Source organism: Magallana gigas, chromosome 4 (genome assembly GCF_963853765.1).
Source record: "Magallana gigas chromosome 4, xbMagGiga1.1, whole genome shotgun sequence".
NCBI lineage: Eukaryota > Metazoa > Mollusca > Bivalvia > Ostreida > Ostreidae > Magallana > Magallana gigas.
The window spans coordinates 18,455,894-18,470,336 of NC_088856.1; the positions used below are offsets into that span (position 1 = coordinate 18,455,894).

General features: G+C 34.2%; 2 protein-coding genes across 2 annotated transcripts; one reads left to right on the top strand and one right to left on the bottom strand.

Moving 5' to 3' along the window:
• Window positions 1–3,952: 3,952 nt before the first annotated feature.
• LOC105346697 (uncharacterized) lies at window positions 3,953–11,540 on the bottom strand. The gene is made up of 3 exons (XM_011455402.4): window positions 11,025–11,540; window positions 10,335–10,417; window positions 3,953–4,982 (listed from the first exon to the last, which is right to left on the bottom strand). Exons 1-3 carry the CDS (start codon window positions 11,086–11,088, stop codon window positions 4,560–4,562), a joined length of 570 nt encoding a protein of 189 aa, XP_011453704.3. The 5' UTR covers window positions 11,089–11,540; the 3' UTR covers window positions 3,953–4,559.
• LOC105346696 (heavy metal-binding protein HIP) lies at window positions 7,224–8,752 on the top strand. Its single transcript, XM_011455400.4, has 2 exons — window positions 7,224–7,601; window positions 8,170–8,752. The coding sequence occupies exons 1-2, from the start codon at window positions 7,280–7,282 to the stop codon at window positions 8,643–8,645; spliced, it is 798 nt and encodes a 265-aa protein (XP_011453702.3). The 5' UTR covers window positions 7,224–7,279; the 3' UTR covers window positions 8,646–8,752.
• Window positions 11,541–14,443: the final 2,903 nt, after the last annotated feature.

A 14,443-nucleotide genomic window follows, 5' to 3' on the forward strand; every position in this document is an offset into this window, starting at 1 on the left:
TGAATAAAAACATTCAGCATTTTGATCCCTTATACATGTATATATATGCAATTTTTCAGTCCTCATTTCAGATCCAATTTCTATGCTTTATGGTGAAAGCTTTCAGAATTTAAAATATTTTAGCTGCTGAACGAAAGCTCAGCTAATCCACACATCTAAAATTCTTATCCTGTCGATTAACTCAAACGCCAAAATTGTATACACATTTTTCGCGATGTTTCCATTCCAACCTGCTAATTTAAAGGATCTACTAATAAGCAATATCGAGAGGCTGCATGTTAACGTTTTACTCAGTGTTAGGGAAGTTAGCATTTATCCACTCAACCTCTGCATTATAAATTTTGAACTATCTAAAGAATGCTAATATCCCTCAAATGTAGGACAAGGTCGCTGTATTCAGATCTTTGGAGATTTTTAAGTCAAACTTGAAACATTTTTTTCTCCTTGTTAACTTCTGCAATGGAGCCAACAGTTCCACTCAAACAAGAATGAAAGCAAGAAATATGTTGTTTTACCTCTATGTTGAAATACTTGAAAGTTGTATAACCCCCCTGCTAATTGATTCATTAATTGGAACACAACATTTTGTTGTCTTTTCGTTTTTTAGGTTTCCGTTTTCGGAACTCAACAGGAAGTGCACACTTATGTTCGAAAAAATCTGATCTTTCGCTCGATTTAATTCTTTTAAAGTTTTAAGAACTAAAAAAAACACAAAAAACCACAACAAAAAAACAAAAACTCTCTGACATAAGCAACACATCTTGCATGGAATAAAACCTATGTAACATCCTTGACATTCTTATGCCACATCTAAGGGCCAAGTTTTGGCATAGTTAACATACACATTGAATATGCACTTTTTCACCATGATTGTGTTGTTTGTACTGACTTTCAATGTTTGAAAAATTACAATGAATGACAAATGTTTATAATATACATGTATTTTTATCACAGTATACAAATCCAGTACTGGTTGTAACAAAGCCGTGCCAACCATATGATAAAAGACAAATAAGCATTCCTTTATGGTTCTATGAATAACCAATTGTTCTATATGTTTATGTACTTTAAAGTATTATGTCGTTTTGTTTTTAAAAATAATATTTTCCAAAATCAAAGAAAGAAAAAATATGCATAATGCATGTAATTAGTGGTTCTTGTCATTCGGAACAAAAACGTTTTTCCCCCAGACATGTGGCGAGTGATGTCATTGACCGGACTCTGGGTTTTTTTCATTGAATTGCTGCAAGAATTGTTTGGTAATTATTAACATAAGGCAGGATAATTCAATTTTTTGTTTTACACTATTTGAATGACTACGATAATTATTTTATGTTTGCTGACAATTTTTTGCCTTCGTCACAATTACATTAGCCAATAACCGTTACGCATCAATCTCATGACGTAGCGGTTCAGATGTACCATATTACAAAACTATTGTTTGTGGGTTCTTAATAATAAAAAAAAAATTATAAAGAAAACATTCAATATGTACCGACTTTACACACAATTATATTATTTAATATATTGAAACATTTTATCCTTCTAAGTTCTTAGAACTACGTTATTAATTAAAAGCGGCTGTTCCAACCTAGTTTTTACTCCAATAGATACGGTAACCTTTGAATATATTCCTATAACATAACATTGAAGCATTGTCTGTGAGTTCTACATTGACGACGACTTGCTTTATATATTTAGTCAAAAATCTATTAAGAATGTTCATGCTGTAAAAGCTTTTTACTGTTACCTATATTTGGTTTCCCGTTTTTACACCATTTTTTGTTTCACGTTGAGTCCTAGTTCTAAGGCGTGTTTTTCTACCATTTTCGATCCTGTCATTTCTCCCATTTTAACTTTTAGCAATAATTATATTTTGTGACCAACCAACCAACCCCCTGATCAAAAATAATATTTTAAGGCAGCAATGTTCCTCTAATACTAGTATGTCTTTCTTGCTGCCCATGGTACTCTGTGCCTTATTTTGTGATATTTCATACCTTGCTTATCATTCAAAGAAATTGATAAGTATGAAGGTTGCTTACCGAAAAATGTTTAACCCTTTTTACGCTCACAATTTATATTTGGCGTAGTACCTGAGCTGTGTAAATCAACTTTTATTTGTGACGACTTCTTTGCGATTTACACGAGATAAACTGGTTCGCAGTGACTATTTTTCGCGACCAAGACGAAGATCATACAGAAAATAAGATGCGGACTGGTTGGTCGCGAACATTTCTAGCCCGCAAATAAAGGTCGGTTAACAGTAAACACGTCTGTAATGTTTTTTAAATGCGTTACATAAAATCACAGCATATAGGTAAGGCAAGCAATGGACAAATCAGAACTAATATTTTACTATTGAAAAGTTTTTATAACTTTTGTGTAGTGCTTGATAATTTTATAAGAGGAATGAACGGATAAAACCTTTAAAATCTTTAATTTCCAATAAACCGTAAAATACGAAACTATAATCATTGTTTTTTCATAAACAAGCACTTTACGAATTATTAATCAAACTGTTCCAATTGAACAGACAGGTTTTTTTTTATGAAAGCATTGCTCGAAGCATTCAGTGCAAGATGAATTGAAATGGATTCTATAAGAAAATCTTTTGATACGTATGATTCATATTTTAGATGAAATATGTATGAAAAGAAAACAATATCAACTCCCACTCATACACGTGGGTCGAGACGAAGCTTCTTCATTTTCAACATATGTTCTTAATGATGTCATTTAAAGAAGGAAAAGTGAATTAGTCAGACAGCCAGGAATTTGATTTATCTAAAAGAACCGTCTGTATTATGGATACATCTAAAGAAAACATGATAATAATCTTGTAAACAAATTGTCACGTGATTCACTTGACTGGTTAGATCCGGTATTTGAAAGCAATTTTTCGGCGTTTGAATAATGATACAATGTTTATACTAATTTTCTTGCTCTACTTTTTCAAACCTCTGTTCAAATCTGTTCAAAAGCAATTTTCTTGATTAATCATGTTTTTTTTCCAAATGCCTGCACAAATTACTCATTTGTAACAGGGCGGCTGTAATTTCATTGTTGACTATTTTTGAACTTTTTTGTAAACGTCCGATACAATCAATATTTAAGCAAGCGCTAAAATTACCGGGGGGTGGGTGGGGGTGGGTGGTTAGGGTAGTTTATCTAAGTTGGACCAATATTTTATTGTGTGAGTGACAATATATTTAGACAGATCATATACACAATAATTATAAAATATGTCGCCAATTACCTAGTGTTTCTTGAATAATTGCTTATTATACACTGTAATTAAGGGGGGGGGGTATATATGGAATGCTTGAAGATTAACGAGTAAATGGATAAAAAAGCGACCGAACCAATAAAAATGAGACTACTTTAAATAAACTGTAACAAGTGACAATTTAGACATTTGTCAAACATAAATCCTACGAAAATCAAGTCCTTTAAGTCTTTTCACTACTTTGAATTCAAACAGTACAATTACATGAATAATCCACCAAAAACATTCAGAAGGCGTCCTGTACTAAAAATGGTCCCCAACTACCTATGTACGAGTTTTGATATTTTCTCTTTGTACATGCTGAAAAATTAAAGGGGCATGATCACGATTTTGGTCAAATTCTATTTTTATGTTTTTATTATTTACAATGCTTAATTAGAATTGCATTTCTAATGATGATCAAATAAAATTTTTACTTCAACGTTCAAAATGTAAACAAACGATTTGTTTATATAGTGAAGAATTTCAAGCTCTGTAACTCGCTTATAACTCAACAAATGACAAACAAATTTCGGATGCCTATCAAAAATGCCTTTCTGAAGCATTGTGAATATCAAAATCGGGAAAATAGTTTTTGAACAAAATCGTGACCATGTTCCTTTAAAAATATTGTTCAAAGCCAGCAAGGCGTTTCATAATATGATTGATCAATAACACAGCCAATATTGATTGACATGAGTTTATTAATTGTACATTTTACATTCTGTATAAAATAGTGTTGACAAAATAATTTGCAAAATGACTTAATAACAAGAATATGCATGTAATACGGTAAATTGAATAATTCTTTATTATACATAATATGATTGTAATACCGATTCCAAGGCATGACACATCTGTACGTAAATGCAAGTCTTGTTTACAAATTAAAATAACGTGATTAACAAAATGCAAATGCATGTTTCTTACTGATTCTATACAAACATTGATTAGATGAAGAAACACGAAGCATAAAAGTAAAAAATACAGTAGACACATAAATACACTTGAAGAAGATACAGAATGTTGCAAGGTTTTATTATTTATTTATTTATTTATTTATTTTATTATTTTTTATACCCAAATTCACTTCCACGATATCTGTTTTTGCTCCAGAAAAAGAGATATAAAGTTCGCAGCAGACATCATGTGCAAAAGTGTATTTGTAACGCGACTCCAAGTACCAGAAAAACCCCATCTTTTTCTCCCTCTCTCTGATCCAACAGAAATAGTGTTGAAGATTCACCACCTGTCGCGACGAAACACCGCGCAAAACAACAGATCACGGGGATCATTTGTGGGGCTTATGACAGCTCACGCCGGATTTATGTAAAATGGAATCCATTGAGTGGCTCGGTTGAAGGTCGCTTGGTTTCTTGTGTTTCTGACTTTCCGACGGTTTCGACAGATCACTTTTGGAACCTTTGTGGTGGTGGTTGCCATGTCCGTGTGTCTTACTGCTGGCGTTGGCCATCAGGTGCTCTGTCAAGTCTATCGTGTGCGCATGCGTGGGGCGTTGGTGTTTTAGTTTGGGAGAAGGGTTGGGAGTCGATTCGTTTGAATGTTTGTGATGATGAAATAAATCTGACAGTTTGTAAACGTCTGAGTGAGACTGACGATGCAGTTCGTGTTTATGTTGTTTGTGGAGTAATTCTGCAGTCCTTTTCCCAGCCACCATATTGAAAATACCGTAGGACAGGAAGGTCTCGCGTTCCTGAAAATAAACAGAGTATACATTCATGGTTGAAACAAATAAAATACAGTAGTTTTTCTTCAAATTAGCACGATATAGCAAGGATATTGCAGAAAAAATAATCTACTTTTTAAAAAATTGATCATTTATTTAAAAAAAACCTTACTTAATCGTATGGTTATCATTATTATTATTCTAAAGCAAATAAAGATAATTCCTTTTACAAATACCAATGCAAGTCCAACAAAAAAAATATTCTATTAAAATGTTCAGTTTGCATATATTAATCAAGGCCAAAATGGTATTCTTTGGAAACGATCAATGCCATGATATATCATCATATAAAATGCCATATTATATAAAAACTCCGCCAAAAATTATCAGTAAATCAAAATACTCAAATGTGGTACAAAAATATTGACAGATTGCGATAAAGGACAATTTGAAATCACATTAGAAGCGAGAAGAGATCGCGTTTTCGATCTTCTGCTACATGGCTGATCCCAGCTTGATCTCAGCAGACGATCGTTTAAATTATAACACATAAATGTCTTGTTTATCAGAGTTTAAGGTTCATATTTCGGCGATGAGACCTTGCATCATTGTAGGGGATTACTCTGGTTTAACAAAACCCAGGTTCGGGTTACCTTAATCTTTGTTCAATTCACCGATTTTTGAAGTCAACACTTTTTGGGGGGTAAATGTACCAGGCGGTGATTCACGATTGAAAAATTGCATGCAAAGGATTATGTTGGATGAATGTTTAATATCTCTGTTTTTATGTCCCTATTTACAATCAAACAAAGTTGTTTTGTTGCTTTTCAATTAAAACATCTAGCAACAGTTTTGATAACAAGCTTTAAATTAAAACAAAATTGCAATTGTAGTTTGCACGTCACCAAAACACTGTAGAAACTTTACATAAGGTTTAATTTTCATGTATTTGATGGGTTTTCTCACCCAAAAATTTACATTCTAATCGAACTATGAAACACGGCATTTATTCATTTATCATGCAAGTAAAACCACAAAATGACTTTCTTTTTTGTTTTAACCTGTAAAGCTGTAAAATTCATTGAAATTGGCCCTAAGAAAATTATTCATTTCACAGCACGGCTTATATATGTACATATAGTCAAAATAAAAACTCGTACCTCCCAATAATCTTTCATAATTTATCTTTATTTTTATTTACTTTGGTTTTCTTGTTTAATATAGTGCGTCAGGCAGCATCGCCTTTTCCCCTTTCTCTCACGAGGTCATCTGTGTCAGGTCCGAGCCTATCAAACTTTTTTTGGTCATTGTATAGAACAATCAGAGATATAGAGGGGTCGATGAAGTTATAAGGCTGAAACCTTGGAAGGTGGTATTGTTCTATATCCATGTAATTTAGATATCATCTTGCGGGCGCAGTCTCCATTGCCACACGAGTTCACTTCGAACACAATCTCAAAAACTATAGGATCCGTCGGTGCTAATCTTAATTTGATAATAATGAACAGGCCAATGGTGGTTTGCGTAGAAAAATCCAACGAAGGTAAAGGCCGTAGAACGCACGTGCCAACATTGAACTCTTATGAAGGAAGATATAATTAAATATGATAGGGTTACCGTTATCAATGACGTAGTTTTGATCATTTGACGCATGAAGGGTCGATCAAGGGTGACAAATCTTGATACCACTATACAATATCACTTTAAATGTAAACGTCTATAATATCATATTTTGTATTATCTACCTAAAACGCGCTATGTTCTTCAGGTATAGGTTCATTTACTGATCTAGATCGTTTATCTACTGTAAATTATGAATAAACTTCCCGGTGTCGGAGTGAGTGTTTTACCATTAATGGACGTTTAGTGTCAAATTCCGAAAGAAATAACAATTTTTGTAAAACAATACTCGCTTAAATCAGAAACATTTTTTCACAAGTCTACATGTAACAATCAAATAAACTGTGTATATGCAGGTATAATCGTCGGCTGCACAAAGAAAAAGACGTAATATGTAACCATTTTTCAAAATACATGCACAATGTAAATTTCTCAGACATTTAAACTTTCATTAAAATATTCTATAAATTAAATTTGTTTTCTAAAAATCCAAAAATTCAATTTTTTAAATTGCAATAAATAAAACTTCACTCAGATTTGGGAACAAAGGAAGTTTAAAATCAAATTCACGCGAAAAATTGACTTTAATTGAAAAAAAAAAATCAGAATGAAAATAGGGTTCCGCAGAAAGACCACTACAGTTCAAATCGAGACCTGTATGGCCAAGGTGTTTCAAAGATAAGAATAAGAACAAATCTACAGCAATGGCGTCTTGGAACTGTCGCCTCGTACTTTTATTTTGCCTGCTCTTTCCACTAAAGGCAGAAAAAGAAGATTCAAAATGGAGACAGAAAATGGAAGAACAGATGAGGAAACTTGTTGCAACGGTGGAGGATCAGGGTAGGATTATCAAGGGACAGAACTCTGAAATAGCAGCCCTTAAAGACCGAATCGTTGAGTTAGAAACCAAGAGTGAGGCCAAAGAGATATCAGAGAAGCAGATACACTCCTCCATACATAAAACGGATATCAAAATCGACCAGATTATAAAGACAATGAAGGAACAACAAAAGCCTTTTCCGTCAGGTAAACCCAGTTTGTAATTGATCCTAGATTTGTGACATGTCGTTGGTGGCGAATGTCTGTGTCTATTTTGGTTCTTTCAAGTTGACTATAACAAATCATGGGGAAGATAAAATTGAGGATCAATAACATGTCTTTTATTATGGAGTGACGATATAGCTACTATTTTGATGCTTCGAGAATAAAGAAAACGAGACAGTGAATATTAGACATGCACGTATGCCTGTTTTATTGGAATTTTGAAAATTGTTTACTTGACTTTTTGTTTCTTGTATTATAAAAGGGAACATTATTTTGGTAATTTGAAAACTTTGATTAGGCCTACGATTGACGAAAAAAAGTATTTGACACAAGACAGATACTCTTATTAATTCTCAATCTGAATAATTATTATATCTCGTATTTTTAACTTTCCAATACAGCTTCTGCAAATCAATTTTCTATTAAACTAAATGTTTCCAATAATATTATGGCAAATATCCTACCAACCGACAAGATTTTTATTTATAACACTTAATCGGGATAGAGCATAAGTCGGCCTTATCAATGTTTCTTGTTTTTGCCATTTCAGGTTTACAAAAACGCCAACTCCTCGACTCGTCGAATGTTCACGAGACCCCAATAGCTTTCTACGCCTACATCTCCCATGACTTCACGCATGTCGGAGACAATCACGTGTTTGTTTACGACACAGTGGTGACCAATAGTGGACACGCTTACAACAGCTACAGCGGGGTCTTTACGGCGCCATCTAGCGGGATGTATGCGTTTGCTTATTCAATTGCAGTCGCTGGACATCATATATCCGGGGATCACGATTCAAACTTCGGAGAAATATCGGTGCGGTTAATGCGCAATGGTTCGCAAGTTGGTTCTATTGCAGCTGACACAGAGACGGCGAACGAAGATGAAATGGCCACTGGTTTCGCTGTTCTTTATCTGGATGCCGGAGATGTTGTAAGGGTCCTGGCCCGAACACAAGGCCAAGGGTCGTTTCAAAGTAACGGATATGAGTATTGGACATTTTCGGGATTTAGAATAAACTAACACTTTGCGCAATCCAATGTAATTAAAAAAAAATTGTCAATACTAATTATTTACAAATATTGTTTACTCGATGAGTTATGCCTCGAAAACAACATCAATATTTTTTATCCTTTTTTTTCCATTTTTGACATAATGCAATACCAAAGGAAAAAGGGCAATAAAATGTAACATTTCTAACAGAAAAAACTAATACATTATAACAATCAAATGTCTGGTTGAAATTTGGGAGCTTTACGTCAAATATTTCAAAAGTTGTTTAAAAAAAAAGAAAGAAAACAAATTGCTGCTTGACTGCATGCAAGGGTATATTTCAAACATGTGACATGTTTTTCAACCGTTGCTTCTTATTACAATATGAATTAACAACTATAAAGACTAAAACCATTCATGTTTCATTGACATGTAGTTAGTTGACTTTTTCATATACATGTACTTGTACTTGTAGCATTCACGCGTAGCACTGAATTTAAATATAAGGAGGGTAAATGAATTTTGATTTCAGATAAAAAAAAGAAAAGAAAAAGAGAACAGATATCTATAGCTACTTGCAAAGCCGGGTTTCTCACCAAAACAAGTAATATATTTAAAAAGATTGACCCAAACAAACTTTTAACACCCTTTATTTTCCCTATCGTAATGCACCTCTTCCATTTAGAGAGTTATTAATTCTGATTTTGTTTGGTACCAAGACATTTAATAAACGGAAGTGACAACTGAAGGAAACTAGAAAACATCGTCCAGTTATGGTATTCATGCACGCAACAGACTGCCACAAGTTATCGACAAAGACGGAAAGCAATTACAGTTACGTGCTTGGAGGCCATTGATTTGATTTTAAGTAACGGGTGAAATCGGTCGTCATTACGGTATGTGACCGAATTGAATCAAAGGTGAGAGAAGATAAGGAGAACAGCAAGTTGTTAATAGAGAGGTAGCACAGAACTACATTTACGGGGTGGGGGGGGGGGTCGTAGCCGATGCTAAAGTTTTAAAAAAACCCACCCCCCAAAAACTACATTACGAGGTGGGGGGGGGGGGGTCGTAGCCGATGCTAAAGTCTCCAAAAACCACACCCTACAAAAATTTAAAGCAAAAACAAAACAAACAACTTAAACGACAAGTCTGAACAAGCTTGTTTTAATTTGCTCAGAATTATTTTTGTTGTTTACTTGGAATTTATATTTGATGGGCCTGTTGATTGTCCAGGCTAATAACAAGTTAACAACGTATCAGTCTTGGTGTATCTTTTCGATTTGCCTGGACTGTTTTGGTCTTACTGGATGATTTAATGGACCATATAATTTGCATCTCGGTTGTTTTTTTTAAAAAGGGGGAAACAACAATAAGGATAACTTTGCCTGGTCTCTATTATCGGGACATGCCAGATATATCACGCATAGTTCGAATCATCCTCTGTCTTGTGGTCTTGCACTGAACATTTGACTTCTTTCTTATATGTTGTGTGATAAGACCAAAAAAACTGTATAAATATGTAGTTCTACAGTTCAGTCCTAATTCACGAAGTCTTTCTAAACGATGCTGTATCATAACATAAATATAAGACTTGTACAATGTAAGTAGTACAATAATAAGATCTAGATGGAGGTTACATAAAGTACTTAATACACCTACTTGTTGCATGTACAATGTAAGATGCAAAACAAGATAAACAGAGAGAAAGCAACTAACCTTATCCTGGATGTTTTTGGCGTTGCCCACCTCGTAGTTGTGTTCCATTTCGGAATTCATCGGATGAGACTGGTGATGGTGTCCTATCACAGAGAAAAGGAAAAGTAAACAAACTAATTAAATATCAATCAATTGATATATTAATTGATACATTGCATGATCCTGAACAGCTGATAACGTTCGATGATAATAGTTCAAATATTGCAAAACCAATTGCAGAACTTTAATTGGAATGATTGGTTGATCACTTTTTAAACATATAAAATCCAAACTATGGCATATATTATTTGAATTCGATTTTCGAGATTTGGTTTTAAAACGAACATCGTAACCAAAGATATACTACATGCATTACTTTTATATCAAAATGTAGCTAGAGTTATTAAAAAACAAACTAAGAATCACATTGTTAGGTAATATTGTTATAAGTCAAATAAACGTGAAGGAAAAAATATCTTTCAAAAAATAAACGAATAGTGTTTTGTGTAAAAAATTATATTTCTTTATAAAGACAATGCATGTCTTTTTAAAAACTAAAATTAGTTTTGAATGAATTTGAGTAAGCTGGGTATTTTTAGGGGAGATGACACAATCAAGATATATCTTTTCTAACTAAATTAGAGATATATTTATTAATCACAAGTATACAACACACTTTTAAAATCATAACGCAATAATGACGTCACTTGCCTGATTTGCTGCATGACGCTGATGGCGAGGACACTCTAGCAGACGAAGCTATCACTGAAAACATGGCGATTGTTACGGTTGGTAGATAAATGTCCAAAATGTTACCGTATTGTTCAATCACTTCAACATCACAACTCCTCAATGAGTTAAATTTCTATAGAAGTAAAATCACAAAAAAGTTAAAGAAAAAAGTCTTTAAGAAAGCTCAATACTATCCAACAAAGTTCGCCTGGAAATCTAAAACATCCAAGAAATTTTGCTATACTCTCAGATCCCAAGTGAAGTTAGCGTCGAATAAAAATCAACAGCGATAACTGTTATAATTATGCTGTATTGATATCGTCCTTCTTATACAACAATGAAGCTCGGTTACACTGCTGCAGGGATTTTTACCCCTGTCATATTTATAGGCTTATTGACTTGTAGAAAGCGCGCGCTAGAGAACGCGGTGCATGCAGCAGCCGACAACAGTAGCGAAGCGGCGCAGACCGCCAAAACACATAATGATGATGAAGTCAAAAAAGAAAATAAGACACCAATGCAAGTTGACGCATCTCTCATCAGCTGTCAAAGAGGGATCTAGCTAATTATAGTTATCCCTCCCGACGGTTTTCTCTTGTCTATAAGTGTGCCAATAAGATGTATATACCGATTCCCTAAAGAAAAATGGCGGAGTATAAATTTTGGACAGGTGAGAGACGCGATGGGCCATTGTTTCGCTCTTTTGATTAGCAGCCATGACGCAAAATATGAGAGCGAAAATAAAACACATTTCCTCTCGCAGTTGTCTCTTCCTGTTTTTGAAAGAAATTCCTTTTAAATGAAACATGCAAATTAATAGAGATTTTCTGTAGCTTTTTATAAGAGCAGGATGCTGCAAATTACTTAAATCTTATTAAATTCCCCACGGGAGAGATAATATATTGATGGAAATCTTGACTAAAGCAATTAAGATGGTGAATAATATATAATACGTAAGTGGCTTCAATTTGAAGCATTTCTATTATAGATAATCCCCTATGGCATATTAATATGCAAAGTGCCATTTTCAATTACCGAGTTTTCCGTAGATAATATTTCACAAAGGGAACACACAAGATCTATTTTCAGGGCCTGTCTAATGAAAAACAATTCGTAAAGAAGGCACTGTTGTGTTTCACGGGGAAAGTGGAATTTTGCACTGTATGAATGACGCAAGGTTGTCACGGTTAGCGATAGGGAGGGGTGGATTTATTTGTTGATAAATACATGAACCCAGTCACGCAATGTCAGAGTAGAAGTACATGTACCTTAAATTGTTAATAACAAGTAACTGTATCATTAGGTCCACTGGCGTCGGAAGCAAATTGAAAGGGGGGGGGGGGGCTAGACTAATCCTCAGAAATATTGAGAAAAAAGTAATTCCCAAAATCATGGAAATTCTAATCCGTTGGGGGGGGGGGGGGGGCTAGTATGCTTCTGAATCTTTCAAGGTAAATTTAGGAACAATAATCTTTCCTGCGAGAAAAAGTGGGGGGGGGGGGGGGCTGAACCCTCTATCATGCTATGTTTCTAATGGTTAGGTATAACTTTTCCAAAAAATGTGGGGGGGGGGGGGGGGTTTAGCCCCCCCCCCCCCGGTTCCGACGCCTATGAGGTCGAAGAGTTGCAACAATTTTTGTCAAACGAATTACTATCGTTGATAATTACAAAATTCGATTTTAAAAATGAAATTCAAATAAGTGAAATGTGTATATCTTTTTTTGTGAAAGGCGACTTTTGTAAATTCCTATTCTTCAACAGGTTCGTTGGAATTCATGTAAATTAATAGGTCTCATAATTCACTAAACTCCTTAAACTAAATCATAGTTTTTTTTTAATCAAACAAGTCTTTTTAAATGAGCGAACAGAAAAAAAATATCTTTGATTGTAAAGGTATGTTTTTTCAACTTAATTTCTCGAGTTCTTCGATTAGCTGCAGTTTTCGTGTGTCACGTAGTGTACTGTTCAATATAATAAGGTTTGATTAGATAATGATATAGCTTTTTAAAAATAAAAATCAAGGAGTTTTAGAATGGATACAGTTTTTGCTCTATACCATAAAACACCATGAAGCTGTTTCACGCGTTAAATCATGCAGCGGATGCACGAGTTGAGATTATATTAACGTAACAAACAGGGAGTGGGGGAGACCGGACACCGGGTCTGCAGGTCTAGACTCAATCGATCAGATTATTAGTTTCCGGGGGAGAAGATTTCATTGTTTTTCCACAGGAATAACAACACGATTCCATATTTCCGGAGTGGCATGTGTCATCAATTTGGATTTTTCCGGATATATTAGACTTTTCTAAAATACACGAACCCATCGTCTCAAGCCACGGGTTTTGTAGAATGGACACAAAACCCGTGGCTTGAGACGATGACACGAACCCTACTTCGATACAAGTACTCATGTGGCTTAGTACAAAATATCTTAATAGAGATGTTGACGTTTAGATCATATAATTATATCATTTTAAAAATATTACGTAATGCATGGATAGTTCTATTTCTTATTTTTCAATTGCACAAATTCTTATATAAACACTCGGGGTGAAACATCGAAATTATAAAAGAATACAAAAAATAAATTTATAACACAAAAAAAGAAAAATAAGTTTAAAAAAAATATTTTTCATATACGATCTTCAAATCATTTCTTTATTCATTCAAGACCAGAAATAGGGGCAAGGTTGCAAAGATTAGTCATCATCAGCTGATTCTTGAATTAAAGAATAAACTGCATGTGCCCTCATGGCCATGGGTGAATGGTGACTGAATCGTTACGTCTATACAGTGTTAATTAGGGGTGAAACCCATGAAAATAACTTGGTAACGAGGAAAGGTAATAAAGCAGAGTCACGGGGCCAACCCCCTTAAGCTTTAAGACAAAACATTTGTTTATCTCCTCGTTTACACTCCTTCTCGCCCCCCTTTATTACCAATTATCTGATAATTAAGACATAATAAATGTCTATTTCGTCTCATATTTTCCCCATTTTTTCACCAGGTAGCACATAATGAAACCAGATGACTTAAACCCATACATGTATGCATAGAGATGCTTAAAGGTTAAAACGGCAATTACTGAAACGAATACACCATACAGTTTTCCACCCGCGGTTTTAAACATAAATATATAAACAGGAGAGACCCAATTCACCAAACTGAAATTAGAACAAGAAAATATCTGTAAAGTAGGCAGTTATGATCTACATAATGTACATTTTGTTCGCATATACACGTACTTTGCCATTCGGTCAATTCCAAGGATTATAACGTAAAGGGTTTTAAACAAAATATAAATACAGTCAAACCTTGTCATCTCGCAACTCGAATGGACCAAGAAAATCTTTTGAGAAGTCTGATGATTTGAATAAATGGAGGGATGTTATAAT